The 14,176-nt window shown below is 41.5% G+C and overlaps 1 protein-coding gene across 22 annotated transcripts in view; it reads right to left on the bottom strand.

Moving 5' to 3' along the window:
* HECW1 (HECT, C2 and WW domain containing E3 ubiquitin protein ligase 1) overlaps window positions 1-14,176 on the bottom strand; it is a 451,523-nt gene that overhangs the window by 25,566 nt on the left and 411,781 nt on the right. For all 22 annotated transcript variants that reach the window (XM_039525998.1, XM_039525991.1, XM_039525994.1 and 19 more), the window contains one exon: window positions 821-919. In XM_039525998.1, the coding sequence (XP_039381932.1) occupies window positions 821-919 (99 nt within the window). The remainder of the gene's footprint in view (window positions 1-820; window positions 920-14,176) is intronic.

The raw sequence follows: 14,176 nt of genomic DNA, 5'->3' as shown, positions 1-14,176 counted from the left end.
GTATATTTTATGTGGCTTTTCTTATTGCATACAATTGATTAAAGAGCAATAGACCAGCCATTAAAATATCAAAACATTTCAATGAGCATTAAAAGTAATACATTACTGGGCATCTCCTGGTTGTCATTGTGTAAGACAGCTGAGCAAAACCCACAAGAAACCTGAAATGCTTTTAACATATTAACATTGTGGTTTGAGCATTGGTCTACTAAATTCAGGGTTGTGAGTTCAATGCTTGAGGGGGCCATTTAGGGATTTGGGGCAAAAATCTGTCTGGGGATTGGTCCTGCTTTGAGCAGGGGGTTGGACTAGATGACCTCCTGAGGTCCCTTCCAATTCTATGATTAAACATAATTAACAAATGCTTAGGCTGAAAAAAAATCCAAACAATGGAGCTTGGGCAATTATGGTTTTTCCAGTGACATGCAAGATAACTCATTTTGTTTAGAGAAAAGAATTGTTTCTCTGTGGACTGTCCAATTAAATATGCTGTTCAGTGACCCATATCCCATTTAAATGGTTCAGACTGCATTTTCCTAATATTAAAATTTAGGAATGTGGACCAATATTTTCAAAAGTGGGTGCTTAACTCCAATGCCTTTTAACCCTTTAATCAACACTGTTAATATTAAAGAAGGGCACAGTCTGGAGGGAAAAAGGAAATGATTAAATCTCCCTCCCATCTACCCTAAAAACAAACAGTGGAAGAACTTGAGAACTAAGGTCCCAGTCCTGCAACGAGCTCCACAAGGGTCTGTTTCTGCAGAGATCATGGCAGGATCAAGGCCCAAGTCTCTGTTGATTGCATTCATATACTTACAGCCTCAGTAGTGCTTTATAGAATGGCCTCGTGAAGAAAGCGTCAAGAAGGTACTGATGAATGAGAGCAAGGCCAAGGATACGACCACTGAACCTGAACCTAGGACACAAATAACACACAGTAAACGATGTGTAACTCAGAACATACCAATGTAGGAGTTAAATATATATATGTCAAATATCTTATACTGAATTTGGCCTCCTTAACATGTTCGTCTGCCCACTGTGATGGGGTGCCTGCCCCAAACTGGGCTTTAAGAGGTTAATAAAGCCCTATGGAGGCTGCACAGGAGGCAACCAATCAGAGAAGGGCTGAAGGGAACAGCCAACCAGGGCCAAGCAGGCCCATATAAAAAGGGAGCTGCAGGGCTGGGAGCCCAGGGAGGAAGGACTGTGTTTCTGGAGGGCTGAGAGAACTGCCAGCACCCTGGACAGAGAGGTGCTGCGAGCAGGGACTGGGGGAGTGAGAGATAGCTCCTAGCTGGCTGCTGGGGTTTGCAGGCTGAGGCCCTGAGGCAAGGGCAAAGAGGATGCTGGGGCCATGAAAAAGTGGGCAGACAATTTGCTGCAGTTGCCACTAAAGGAAGTGGCTGAACAGCAGACTGCAGGTCCCCCGAAGGGGAGAGCACAGTGTGTGTGGCATGGCCAGAGGGCTGCGTGGCTAAAGAGGACGCCACGGTCCTTGGAGAGATGTGGGTCCTAGAGCAGCAGTGATGGCGGCAAGGCACCACCTGAAGAGGGTGCACTAATATGCGGAGCTAATCTCCAAGACAGCCAGCAGGAGGCGCCACAGTGATGAACCCTGTCATACCACTCATCATAACAGATTAAGGTCCCCCCCACAGAAAGCAAACTTTTATTGAGAAACAGTTGTGGTTTTAGCTCCTATGGTTGCAGTGAAATCTTTCCAAACATGAACTGAGTGTCACTGATGCAAAACTAACACAGAGCTGTCTTCCTGAGTCTGCAGACAGACTGAAACAACAGCTTTAAGAGATGTTAACAGTCCCATTCATCTTAGTAAAGTGTGAACTTTTAGGCATAACAATGGCACTTTAACAGCCAGATTTCCAAATAATTCATGTGCACAATTACTGCAATTCTGTGCACAGATCAGGCAAGTATATGTGCAAATGGCAAACAACAAAAATAGCAGCGGTCCTAAAAGGCCCTGAATCCCTTTGTCCCACTGAGATGCTGAATGCAATATTAACTTCACGAACTAAATGTTAAGTTATTATATAAGGGAGACATTCTTCCCTTGATCTTTGAATAAGCCTCCCACTGTTATCAGTTGAAGATCTTCTGTGACTCAGCATGATAACCCCCTAGCGTAGATGCAGCCAACAGAAGTTCTGTTGGTGTAGCACCACTACCTCCCTGAAGGACATTAGCAAGAGACACATTCTTCCACTGACATAACTGTGTCTGCATTGGGGGTTTGGTCGGCATAGCTATGTCGATCAGGAGTGATTTTTTCCCCGCACCCCTGACCATGTAGCTAAACCAATATAACTTTTAAGTGTAGACCAAGACTAATATTATGATTTGAGCCCCTGAGACAGTCTATATCCCAGTTTTCTACAAATTGTTCAGGATTCCCATATCTAGTTTAAAACGATGCAATAATGTGGCAGCGATACATAGCTCTTTCAGCCAACTAGATTATAAATAAAATGAAATGGTATTTGACAATAAATGGAAATGACACTGCTGCTGTGGTAAAACACACATGCCCTTATGAAAAAGTAATACTATTTTAGTGTATGTTAAGTAGTTTGCTTTTTAATCTGCGAACTCCTCTGTACTGTGAAAATGCTGGTGGTCTTAGATGGACCAGAGGACAGAGACAAACATGAGTGTGTATATCATGGTGAAGTCCACTGGGCATTACTGTTAGAATAGCCTGGGAGACAGGAAACCTGAGTTTTAGTAATTGATTTGCTGTGTGACCTTGGCCAAATCATTTCCCTTCTTTGTGCCTCTTTCCTACCTGTAAAATGGGGATCATAAAGTTTATCTACCTTTGTAAAGTACTCTTAAGACCCTCAAGTCAATTTACATTACCAGACAATAAATGGTAGTAAAAATGTTTGTTCGCCACTAACCTGGGTCTGACTTTAATCAGTGAGCTAGCTGTGAAAGACTGTAATTTTAATAACTATCCCTGCAAACTGGTAATGACGTTCATGCATGTCAGAATAATCTAGTTATAAAAATCTGAGTTACTGTGTGTATATGTCTTGTGTTATGGTGTATGATGATAATCTGCTGCATCTCTACTCTTTAATATGTAACCTCCCACCCATTCCAGCTTTAGAACCTTGCTTTTGGAGGGAAAAAAGTATGACTGATTTCACAATGGGAAATTTTTATTTTAAAAAAGAAGCTGCTTATCAGTCCAAAAGAAAAAAATAAAACTTAAATGTGAACACTCTAAGCATAAGGTGCTTTGAATTGATTGACATCCTAGTAAAATTGTACAGTACCGAAAAAAAAACATATCAAAAGCAAGAAACCGTTCCTCCCACTTCAGGGAAAAGCACACCAATCCCTTTTGCACACGAATGATACATATGCCTTGCTGTAATAAAAGCAGCAATGAATATCTGTTCAGTCAACTCTCATGGGATAGAACAAGTGCTTAGTCTGTCAAATGGGGCACAGAATGACAGTGGTCCCAGTTAGCATTTACATCTCCACAGGAGCCGCCTATGTGTCCCCTGCTGCCAAAAGTAGGCACATATGGTATATAGCTAACTATTAACAGACGTGTGATTATATGACCCTTACAGCTGTTTCCATACCAGCAACAAAAGGCAGCTGTTGGGAATGTTTAGAACCTGTTTCACTTCACTTGTGGTCCAGTGCAATGTTTCCAGCAAAAAGCAATTAAAGAGGGGAGCTGACACAATGAAAGCACAGTGGACAACTAAAGGTAGAAAAAATGCCTGAAGTGTTGACTATAATCCGTCAGACTGAGAGTCAGGTCCATTTGTCCTAAATGATGCAACTGGTTTTTTACTTTCTCCATCATAATTTTTTTAAGTGAAGGTTCAAAATACAATAAGCATAGAGTACTCCACTGCCAGAAGGCTCACTCTGTACCCTCTCAGGTGAGCATAGAGGAGGACAATTTTTTGGTGGGAACTCTTTGGAATCATGTGAAACTGAAGGTAAATGTCAAGGGAAGCACTACCTAGTTTGAGACTCTGATTCTGCTAAGAAACTGTTGGAACATGGTGCTGGCTCCAGTCTGAAGGATTTAGGGTATGGTATAATTATGTGAGGTATCCCCTTCAGAGAAAACAAGGCTTATTTACAGAATAAACAGTGTTGAGGTAAAGCCTGACTGGAGGGCAAAGTACCTTCCTTAAACTGACATGTTTATTTTTCTGAGCAAGTGTAAATTGCTTATTAGAGGTAAGGATTTGTTTTAGCAAGAGAGGCAGGTTGGGAGAGTGGTGTGGTTATGTGAGGACTCAATTCTACCCTGTTTCTTTCAACACCCATTCTCCCCCCTCCTGCAAGACAATGATTGAATCTGAATAACATACTTACAGCAGAGAAGGGAAATGGGGGAGGAAAGAGGGAGGGTAGTTAATGAACAGGAAATGGTGGGAGGAGGGAGAGAATTAATGAGTAGGAGAGCTGCTCTGGTTTGATTGGCCATTGACACCCTCTGTCCACTCAAAAAGGACATTGTGTGCAACTGCCTTCTTGCTTCTAATAATGCTACTCTTTGACCAGTTTGCAGGAGTTTCCTACAAATTCCTACACCTTCTGAGAATTTCACAGTTGTTCTTAAATTAGAGCTGACTGTAACACGGCTCATGCTGTATTCCAGTGATCTTATCCTTTTATACTGCTGCTGAAGAACCTGTTTTCATCCGTAAAGCAAATTTCTTATGTGTCAAACTCTGTCTGACTGTTAATTTGCACAGATTAATTTTAGGCTTCATCTAAAAGAACTTGAATGAAGAGGGCTGCACTCAAGCCTTCTTGAGTGGCCTTCTGTAGTGAAGTTTAGACAACTGTACTGTGAGAGAAGGATACTCAGCAGACATAGCCAGCTACATAGGTATTATTTTCACAGCAATAGGGCAAAGATATCTGGGGCAAATGGAATGCTGGAAATAAAGAGATACAGTAGTGTTGCAACTCCTGCGATTTTATCATGAGTCTCGCAATATTTAGTGTTTTACCTGAAGCCCCAACTCCTGGAGACAAGTGGTTAGGTGAAAAATCTCAGCTTTCATTTGTTTTTTAAAAAGTTGCTAGCATCAAGGATGTGGAGAAAAGTGACCCAACTGCATCCAAATGGCTCATACAGCAGAAAAGAAATGAAAATAACTGAAAAAGTATTATATTTACTCATGATTTATAAACCAATCTTGTGATTTTTGAGGCCTGACTAATGGGTTTTTGAACCTTGCGGGTTGGCAATACTGTGCAGAGGGACCATAGAAGGAGGGCCTGAAGGGGAAAAAAGGACAGTTTCAAACTTCCTTCCCCACAAAATGCCAAGCTGCCCTTTGAGCAGTGGTTTGGAGGCCACCAGCCACTTTCTACTGGAAAAACTAAATTGGGACTGGCCCAACATTCCTTATTTAAGTTTTAAACTAGAAAATTAGATCAAAAAGTCTATTCCATAAAAGTTCTTATACCAACCCCATCACCATAGATTCTAACCACCCCCAAGTTGTGTATTAAGCAACATGACTGACACTTGTCATATGTTGTTCTTTTCTCTCTTATCTCCTTCCCAGGGGGAGAATCATATGTGCAGTGGAGTGTTTTGTTCAGTAATTATTTTTTAAATATGTACACTCTATTATGTGTTTATAGAGTAGCAAAGTGGTAGGGCAACCGGGTTTCTGGGAAGTAGTAGATACAAGGAGATCAGATATATCAAGGAGCTTATATATTTATTTATTTTTTAAAAAGAGGGAAATTTGTTAGGAAAAAATTAAGAAGTGTAGGGGAAAAGGCATTTGCATCCTTGACTTTGCAAGGACCTCTTTTTAGAGCTGAAGGATGCATTACATAAATAGACCCACAATTATTTTTAAAGTTTTTTTTTTAAAGTAAAAGAAATATAAAATCAGTGAGCCATATACTCTCATTCCTAAGACACAGCAAGGTGTGGATTAGTCAGTGATTGTTGCATTTCATGTAGGGTGACCAAAGGGACAACGGGATACATGTGGGGCTAGCCCTCCCCTCCAACTGCGTGGGGCTTGCCCGAGCCAGTTGGCAAGAGAAAGCAGGACAAATGCTCACCTTTGCCAAAAAAATGTGGGGCGGTCAGGACTGGGCTTAAAAAAGGGACTGTCCTGGCCAAAACGGGACATATGGTCACACTAATTTCATGGGTGTTTTACAGTGCACTAGATGCACACACCAATAGGCTCTAATGCACATGCTGTTGTTGGTAATTATATCTTGTGTTCATATTTTTGAATACAATAGTAAGTGGGCAGCAAATCAAATCAGTTAGTAAATCTGATCATCTTTATAAAACCCTGGCAGTTGATCAAACTCACAACCTCTGAGCCTGCATTATAGTTTAGTCTGGTACACATATTTAACTTCAATTTGTGGTGACAGAACTACTGTATAATCATCAGAAATCTCTGTTGGCAGGAAGGTTATACATACATAGCATGGTTAATTTTTTTATATTCATTTGTTAAATTCCTTGTTTCTTCTAATTCTGCAGTTTAGCAGTACCCCCCGCCCCCCTTTCCCAGTATGGTATCCCTGAGGGTGTCATGGTACACTAAAACCATCCAGATATTTGCTATTGTGTTGTGTGCCCCAGCGCTTGAGGCAAACACTGTAGGCACTCCAAACACTACGCCCTTTTGGCTCTCGGCCTTGGTGGGTTCTAAACATTCACGCACACATCTCATAATAAAGGAGTAGCCTTTACAGGGCCAGAAGAAAAAGAAAAGGGTGCAAATACCATAGATACAAAGTATTGGTTGTGGAAAGACAGTAAAAATTCATTCCTAAATAAGCCCTTAGGGGGAATTCTAACAAGGGGAATGCCAAGACTATCACTGGCCCTCAGTCCTCCTTCAAGACCACCCCTCTTTTTGAGGGTGAGGTCTTACAGTCTTAGTTTGATAGGTGTAGGCTTGGCTCTCTCTCTGATATTTGGGGTATCACTTGGTGATCACACTGACTGTGGGCCCCTCCCCACAGTCTCCCTGACACCTAGGCACATTGGAGTACTACATGTTCCACTTGATAATTTTTCTGGGTCCCTATACCTCCTTCTTAGGTATGCTCTGAAACATTTTTTGTCTTCCTGATTATCCAGAGGTGAAGCTAATGAGGGGGCATATAGTAATAAGCCTCACACCAATAGGTTTGTGTGACCCAATTTCTTATAACCATTGATTTATTGTACATTCTGCACAGTATAGCCCAGAACTGTAAGGCACATCATTTCATGTTTTCTCACAAACTCAAAACACATTCCAGGTTTACTAAGATTTACTAAGCTTTTGAGGGAGCCTGTGTACTCCTACACTGATTAACTGCTTCATGTCAAAACCATGGATAAGTCAGTCAGCTAAATTCACTTTTAGTTCTTGGGTTAATTCAAACCTAAAACTTAGAAACTCAAGAGGTGCAGAAATGGAAGGAATGGTTCACCCAAGTTCCTAGAACCTGGAACTGCTGAACATGGCACAGGAATTTATTCCTGCAAGTTCTGCCCAATTATACTGGAGTCTATGCACATAAATACTAGCTCTATCAGGATGATGTATACCATAAAGACACAATGTGTTTCGTTCAAGCTCTAAAGATTACAGCAAGTATTTCATGAGTCCCGCTTTGTTAATATTATCTCTTCCTATCATCCTGGGAAAAATCTACGAAACTTAGTTGTATTTTATGCGCAAAGTTGTAACATTCCTTTAAAACAGTGGCTCTCAAAGCCGGTCTGCCGCTTGTTCAGGGAAAGCCCCTGGCGGGCCGGGCCAGTTTGTTTACCTGCTGTGTCTGCAGGTTCGGCCAATCGTGGCTCCCAGTGGCTGCAGGTCGCTGCTCCAGGCCAATGGGGGCTGCGGGAAGCGAACTGCGGAGCGGCAGGTAAACAAACCAGATGGCAAAGGTGAGGTAATATCTTTTATTGGACCAACTTCTGTTGGTGAGACAAGCTTTTGAGCCACACACAACTCTTCATCAGGTCTGGGAAAGGTACACAGAGTCACAGCTGTGATGCTGTGAGTACTTTCCCCAGACCTGAAGAAGAGCTTTGTGTGGCTCAGAAGCTTGTCTCTCTCACCGACAGAGGTTGGCCCAATAAAAGATATTATCTCACCCACCTTTTCTATCTAATATCTTGGGACCGACATGGCTACAACTACATTTCATACTGAAATTAAACAAGACACATTCTGGTGATAAAAATAAGGACTTTCAGAGAGAAAAATACTTTGGTGCAAATATACCTCTACTAAGCTTAACCCTTCCAATCTTATGCAGGTTAAATTCCACATTAACATTCAGGATTGCAGGAGTGGGCCATCTGCTGCCTTGGATAATTTTAGGGGAACCCTTCCTCATAGATGCTTGGAACCTGATTTTTCATAAGTACCGAGCAACCTCAGCTCTCACAGGTCACATTTCTAGAAGTCAGACCCACAACTTTCAGTTTTTTACCAAAGCAGACTGGAACCATACTCACAGCATTAAAGGCTAGTGGAACACTGGTACACCCTCAGTGTTTGACTTACTTTACTTTTCTCGTGTTTATCTGCCAATTCAATGCACTATTTTCTGTTTTTTCTTTACATACCAGCAATCCAATACTAAAGAGAAATCTTACCCAAAAAAGCTGTTTTTCCTGCACAATGGACACGTGAAATGAGTACCCACTACATTTTCAACAGATCACATGAACAGAAGTTAGTGTCCAAACTTATGCTGTTCCTGGGGCTTAGCTTATGCAAAAACAATGAAGTAATGCTTCCTCCTTCAGCTTAGTTGTCCCTACTGTGTCCCTCAAGAACTGCCTCTGTCCTAGCACCTTGGTACCGTCTCTCAAAAGATCGGATCCCTTATATCCTGGCTGAGTTAGTAAGCTGAATCTGCCACAATGAGTCAGCAGAGTTTCAGGGGCTTTATGGAGGATTCTAATGCCTGCAGTAAGATAGGCTGCAAGAAGAGTCCTGTCAAAAAGGAAGCAAAATCACATCTCCATAAGGAAAGCTATTTCAAATTCAGTCTTTTAAAGAAAAAGAGCAGTTTAATGAAGGAGGGGCCATTGCAAGATACTTTAATGATGACAGTGCAGTCCCCAATGTGAATGTTGTTGTTTGGGGTGATGGTATAGTAGGATGACTTGGTGGATGCACTAGTCCAGTACATTTCCCAGGAAGCCACTGACAGAGCTTCTATAAAACCTTCACCACAAATTACAGCTACCCTCCCATGGTGGAACCCTGAGATGGAAGGCAGCCACCTACCATCTGACTAGAGCTAGGCAACACTTTTCTGGTGAATAGTAAATCCACTGAAAAGCACATTTTTGGGGTCCAGAAACATTCACAAATTCAGATCAAATTTGGTGAATAATTTCAGATTAAAATTTTTTTGGAAGTGTCAAAATTAAATGAGCCCTTTTGACATTTTTTGAATCGACATTCCATTTTGAAAATGTCAATTTGAATCAATATTCTACATGTTTTGTTTGACCTGAACAAATGTTGTGGGTTTTTTTTCAGTTCAGCCACCAAAAAAACCAACTATTTGTTCAGCTCTACGCCCAACGTTCCTCAGAAATGAGGCCCTTTTTTGGACTCAGTTGCACTGGGTGAAAATTGCACTCCTCTGGGCTAGCAGCAAGGAATCAAGGACACCCAGTACAATTCCTGCTGATAACCACAGGAAAGATACAGATCGAGTAGCAACTGACTCTCTGAATAACTAAAAGTTTCTGAGCTAATTTAGTATATTTGACATTTTTATTTTCTTGCTTCCTATAACAGAGTATGCAGTTGCCTGAATCAACCCAGGTTTTTGAACTTACTCATTATGACATATGGATTTTTTTTGTTTATCTCCTCCCTTCCCCCTCATTTTTGAAGCCAACAAAGGAGCGTTTTTGTTCAGAGCATTCTCAACGTAAACTTTTGAGAACACCGGGGGGTTGGAAATCTGCAAACTGTTGAAATTTTATAACCCAAATGATTTATGTTTGTTTTTTGTTGCTTCAGCATGTGTTGAAACAGAGCAGTCAAAGTCACTCAGAAAAATCTTAGATTCATTCATCTAGTAGGTAAGAAGACTGTAAAAACACAAGCCAATGACTGCACATTTTCCTTCAATTGCTAATGAGTCACTGACATATATATCTAACACTGAAGCCACAATAACTGACACAATCAATGACATGTTTGTTCTGGATTGCATGGGGTGTCAAGGAGTGACAGTAAGGCCCCCTGTTTAACAGAAGCAGGTAAACACTATTATACTTTTATTTAGGAGTATTTTACTATACAAGGACCATAATCTGCTTTCTCTTGTCCCACTGTAAATTCAGAATAACTTCACCGATGTAAATGCATAAAACTTAAGTTTGATGACAAGTATGTACTTGTCCAGAAGATATCCTGTTTTATGAAAGTATGGATGGTTTTTCCAATGCTAAAAACATGAGCAAAATAAAATCCACATGTCAATACAGAATCATGCATACTCAAAGTATTATGGACTTCAGAATTCTAAATGACAAGACTCAGATACACTACTAGTGATACAGCATGACTTTGCGACAGTATTTTTTACCTGATTCTGCAAATCTCTGACCATCGTCAATTTCCACTGACATCACTGATCAACTCTCAGCACCTTGAAAGACTGGGGCCCTTGGTTACTATTATGAACCTTAAACATCATGACTCCAGTATTTCATTATGTATTTTTCTTGATACATTTGCCAGTACCAATTTCTGGTTTGGCCTCTCTGGCCTCTTCTGCATTAAAAACAAGCACATGAGTCTGTTTCAGTCTAAATAAATTGAACTACTGTATGCTGGAAATTTATTTCCCCACTTTTCCTTTATTAAGCTCAGTCTTTTATTCACACAAGGTGAAATTTACACCTCCTCTCCCTACACAAAGCCCAAATAAAATGTGCAGAACAATAAGAGGGTCAAAAGGATGGACTACACCCCCACAACTTACAGGTCAGCTCCACTATTCCAGATCCTGGGCTGGAATGGGAGAGAGGGGGTGGAGAGCCATTCTTCTGCATCCACCCTCCATTGGTTTTGGCCAGTGGATGTAAGCACAGATGCAGTGCCCATCTCAATACTTCCTTCTATTCCAGTATACATGGAGTCAGCATGGAATCCTCCAGCTTGCTGCTCTGCCCACTGCAATGCACTATAGGGGATTTGATGGCCTCTTTCGTCAATGGGTGAATTTCACCTACAATGCTGAAAAAAGGTTGTCTTGCCCTTAAGTCAAAAAACCATCATCATATTTTGGTGAAATTATCCCTCTCTCCACCCATTATATATGTAAAATTAGACAATGTAGTTTGGGAGCCGGGGGTTAGGACAGCCACATCTCACGTTTCAGCGTCTAGCAATATCACCAATTCATGTCCTCCAAACAATTTAGAAAATTCTTCTAGTAAAAGAGGGAATCAAAACCAATGTAAATATGAAGCAGAAACTTCAAAATATCTTTGAGGCTGTCAGAAAGGCTCATTAAGAAGAACATTTTTTTCCTCCTTTGCTTTATAATTCACCTTTAATCTTTCTGTGTATATCAATTCCTCCTGACCCTTAATATATAATTAACAAGCTGTTCCAGCAGTACTACGTGGAATTCAGTCATGCCTCAACCTTAAAAGGAAAATCAAAGTTTATTTAAATACATTAGGACACAGGAGAGATCGTAATACGGAAGCAACAAGGCACTTCAGTAACACAGACGTCTCAGATAGTGGAACTGTCCTATAAGATGACTGTGGCTGCATATTTATTTTAATAGTATATGACTCTTGTCTAGTAGATTTACAATAATGCTTTAAAACTTATCATTAATTAATGATTAAAATGTATACGGTAATGTAACCTAAAATACTATGGTTTTCTATAGTGTCTTTCATCTGAGAATTTCAAAGCACTTTAAAACATTAATCAACTTGAAATCCATTTGATATATGCTAGCTATTGATATCCCTATTTTGTAGCTGGAAACTGGCGCAGAGTGAGGTTACAGTCTAAATTTTCAAAAGCGATGAGTGGTTTCGGGTGTCCTACTTGAGATATTTTAAAGGGGTCCCGTTTTCTGAGGGTGGGGACTCTTCAAGCTGTTTCCAACTGGTCACCCAGAATCACTCCTCGCTTTGGAAAACATAGACCCACAAGACTTGCCCAAGTTAGTCAGTGGCAAGGCCCAGAATAGAATCCATCTGACCCCCTGCCACAAAACCTCTTAAGATACAAAGCATATAAAAAAGGGCCTAAGACAATTTCTCACATGCTTGTCAAACATTGTAATAAAAACCCAAACCCTCCCACCTCCCTGGGCTGGGAGTGGGGTTGGAGGAGGTGGGTTGTGGGGGGAAGGAGGGTGGAGAGTGTTGAGGTTGTTAGTTCTTATTGGATTTATAAAATTGTGTCCTCTGGCCGGTAGGATACTAGTGGCAATGAATTTGCGGGTCTCAGCCTAATTGTTTGTTAGTCCATGTAACAAAGCTCCAAACAAACAGAAACAACACAGCTTGGCAATATCTGATCAGGAGAAATCCAGGGCTGGAATAGTAGGGTTGTGGCAAGTTAAGGCGAATGTGAACTGGTTGTGTGGGGAAACTTGCTCAGAGCCTGACTCTCAGTGCTCATATAAATGGATACATCCATGGACAAATTCAAAAAAGGAAAGCAAGGGACACTGAACCAGATTTTCAGCTGGTGTAAATTGGCTTATTTTCATTGAAGCCAAGGCAGCTAGATGAATTTACAGCTGCTCAAGGCTTAGCCCTCTGTGTTTAAAACCATAACCACTTCTATGTGGTCCATCTTAAATCTCTGCACAAACAGAGGTTGTTTACAGCACTCAGGTTCTCTAAAATGCTCCCACAACATAAGTGTCTTCAGCCTTGTAGAAGGTGAACACCCACCAACACCTAGTGGTCAGGTAGGGATTGGCTGGTTGTCTGACCACTGAAAACACAATACTGCCCTTCAGTGCTCCCACTCCAAGGGTTTCCAGTCCTGCCCTTTAACACAGCAGGGACTTTGGGGTCTGGGCCCTTGAATAGTGGACGTATTTTCCAGTTGGGATCTCACCCATGGTGAAGGCTCCTATTGTCATACGGTCCTCTCGGAGTGGGTAGGCTAGCCTGGGCTCATACTCTCTATTGGGCTCTGGTCCAGGCCCCAATGGTGGGGCAGCTACACTCTGTACATTGGGGTGCTAACCAGCCGCCTCCCCCCCAGACCACTTCCTATCCCAGTCTCCTTTAGCTTCACAGAGTAAATCACAGAATCTTCAGTCAAGTCTCTGACCTACACACTCAGTCTCTGACCTGCACACTCAGTCAACTGCCTAGCTCAGGTCTGCATTGTCACGTCTCAGGCAATGAGCACCTGGGCAATACTTTCCGCTCAAAGTATCCATCTGCTCCCTTCCACTGCCTGCCTCCCCCGGAGCTATGCCCAAAGCTGTTCCTTAACCCATTGCTCTCAAGTCTGGGGTTTGCATACCCCATCACAAGGCTTTATTTAACAAAAAAAGCAAGGAACTGTCTGAGAGATCAACTCAGTCTTAGGGTATTTCTAGCACATTCTAAATATTTATAAAGTAGCCATGGCATCGCAGTACCAGTATCCAGGTACACAAGTAATCTAGTAATTGTGAAGTCCACAAATGCCTAATTGTGTCAATAAAAATGCTGTCATTAACCCTTTCTGAAAACAAAGATGTTTTAAATTAGCATAATCCTCTGGGTCTCCTGATGACATTTTATGTCTGATTTTTTTCTGTCCATATAAATTTTATGGTTCTCTGGGAAGAGATGGGGTAATCTTTTGTTCCTTTAATTGCTGTCTCTGATTTATATTTACAAACTGCCAGTGAACCAAAATCCTAAAGCATACGGACTATGGAGACGGGTGGGATAAAAGATCAACTAAGATCTTGGCTACATTGGTGACAGAGTGTAATGTATGTGTAGCTACATGCCATATTGAAAAGCAGACTGTGTCCACACTGTGATGTGTAGCTACACGGGGCAGTGATAGGCTTTGGCAGGGGGCAGACAGCAGGGAAAGTCACTGCAGTGGGGAGCTGCCTGAGTCTTTCCTTGCTGCCTCCCTTCTGC

This window comes from Mauremys reevesii, linkage group 2, assembly GCF_016161935.1.
Source record: "Mauremys reevesii isolate NIE-2019 linkage group 2, ASM1616193v1, whole genome shotgun sequence".
Classification (NCBI taxonomy): Eukaryota; Metazoa; Chordata; order Testudines; family Geoemydidae; genus Mauremys; species Mauremys reevesii.
The sequence above is the reverse complement of the archived record's forward strand: the minus strand, read 5'-3'. Positions and strand labels throughout refer to the sequence as shown.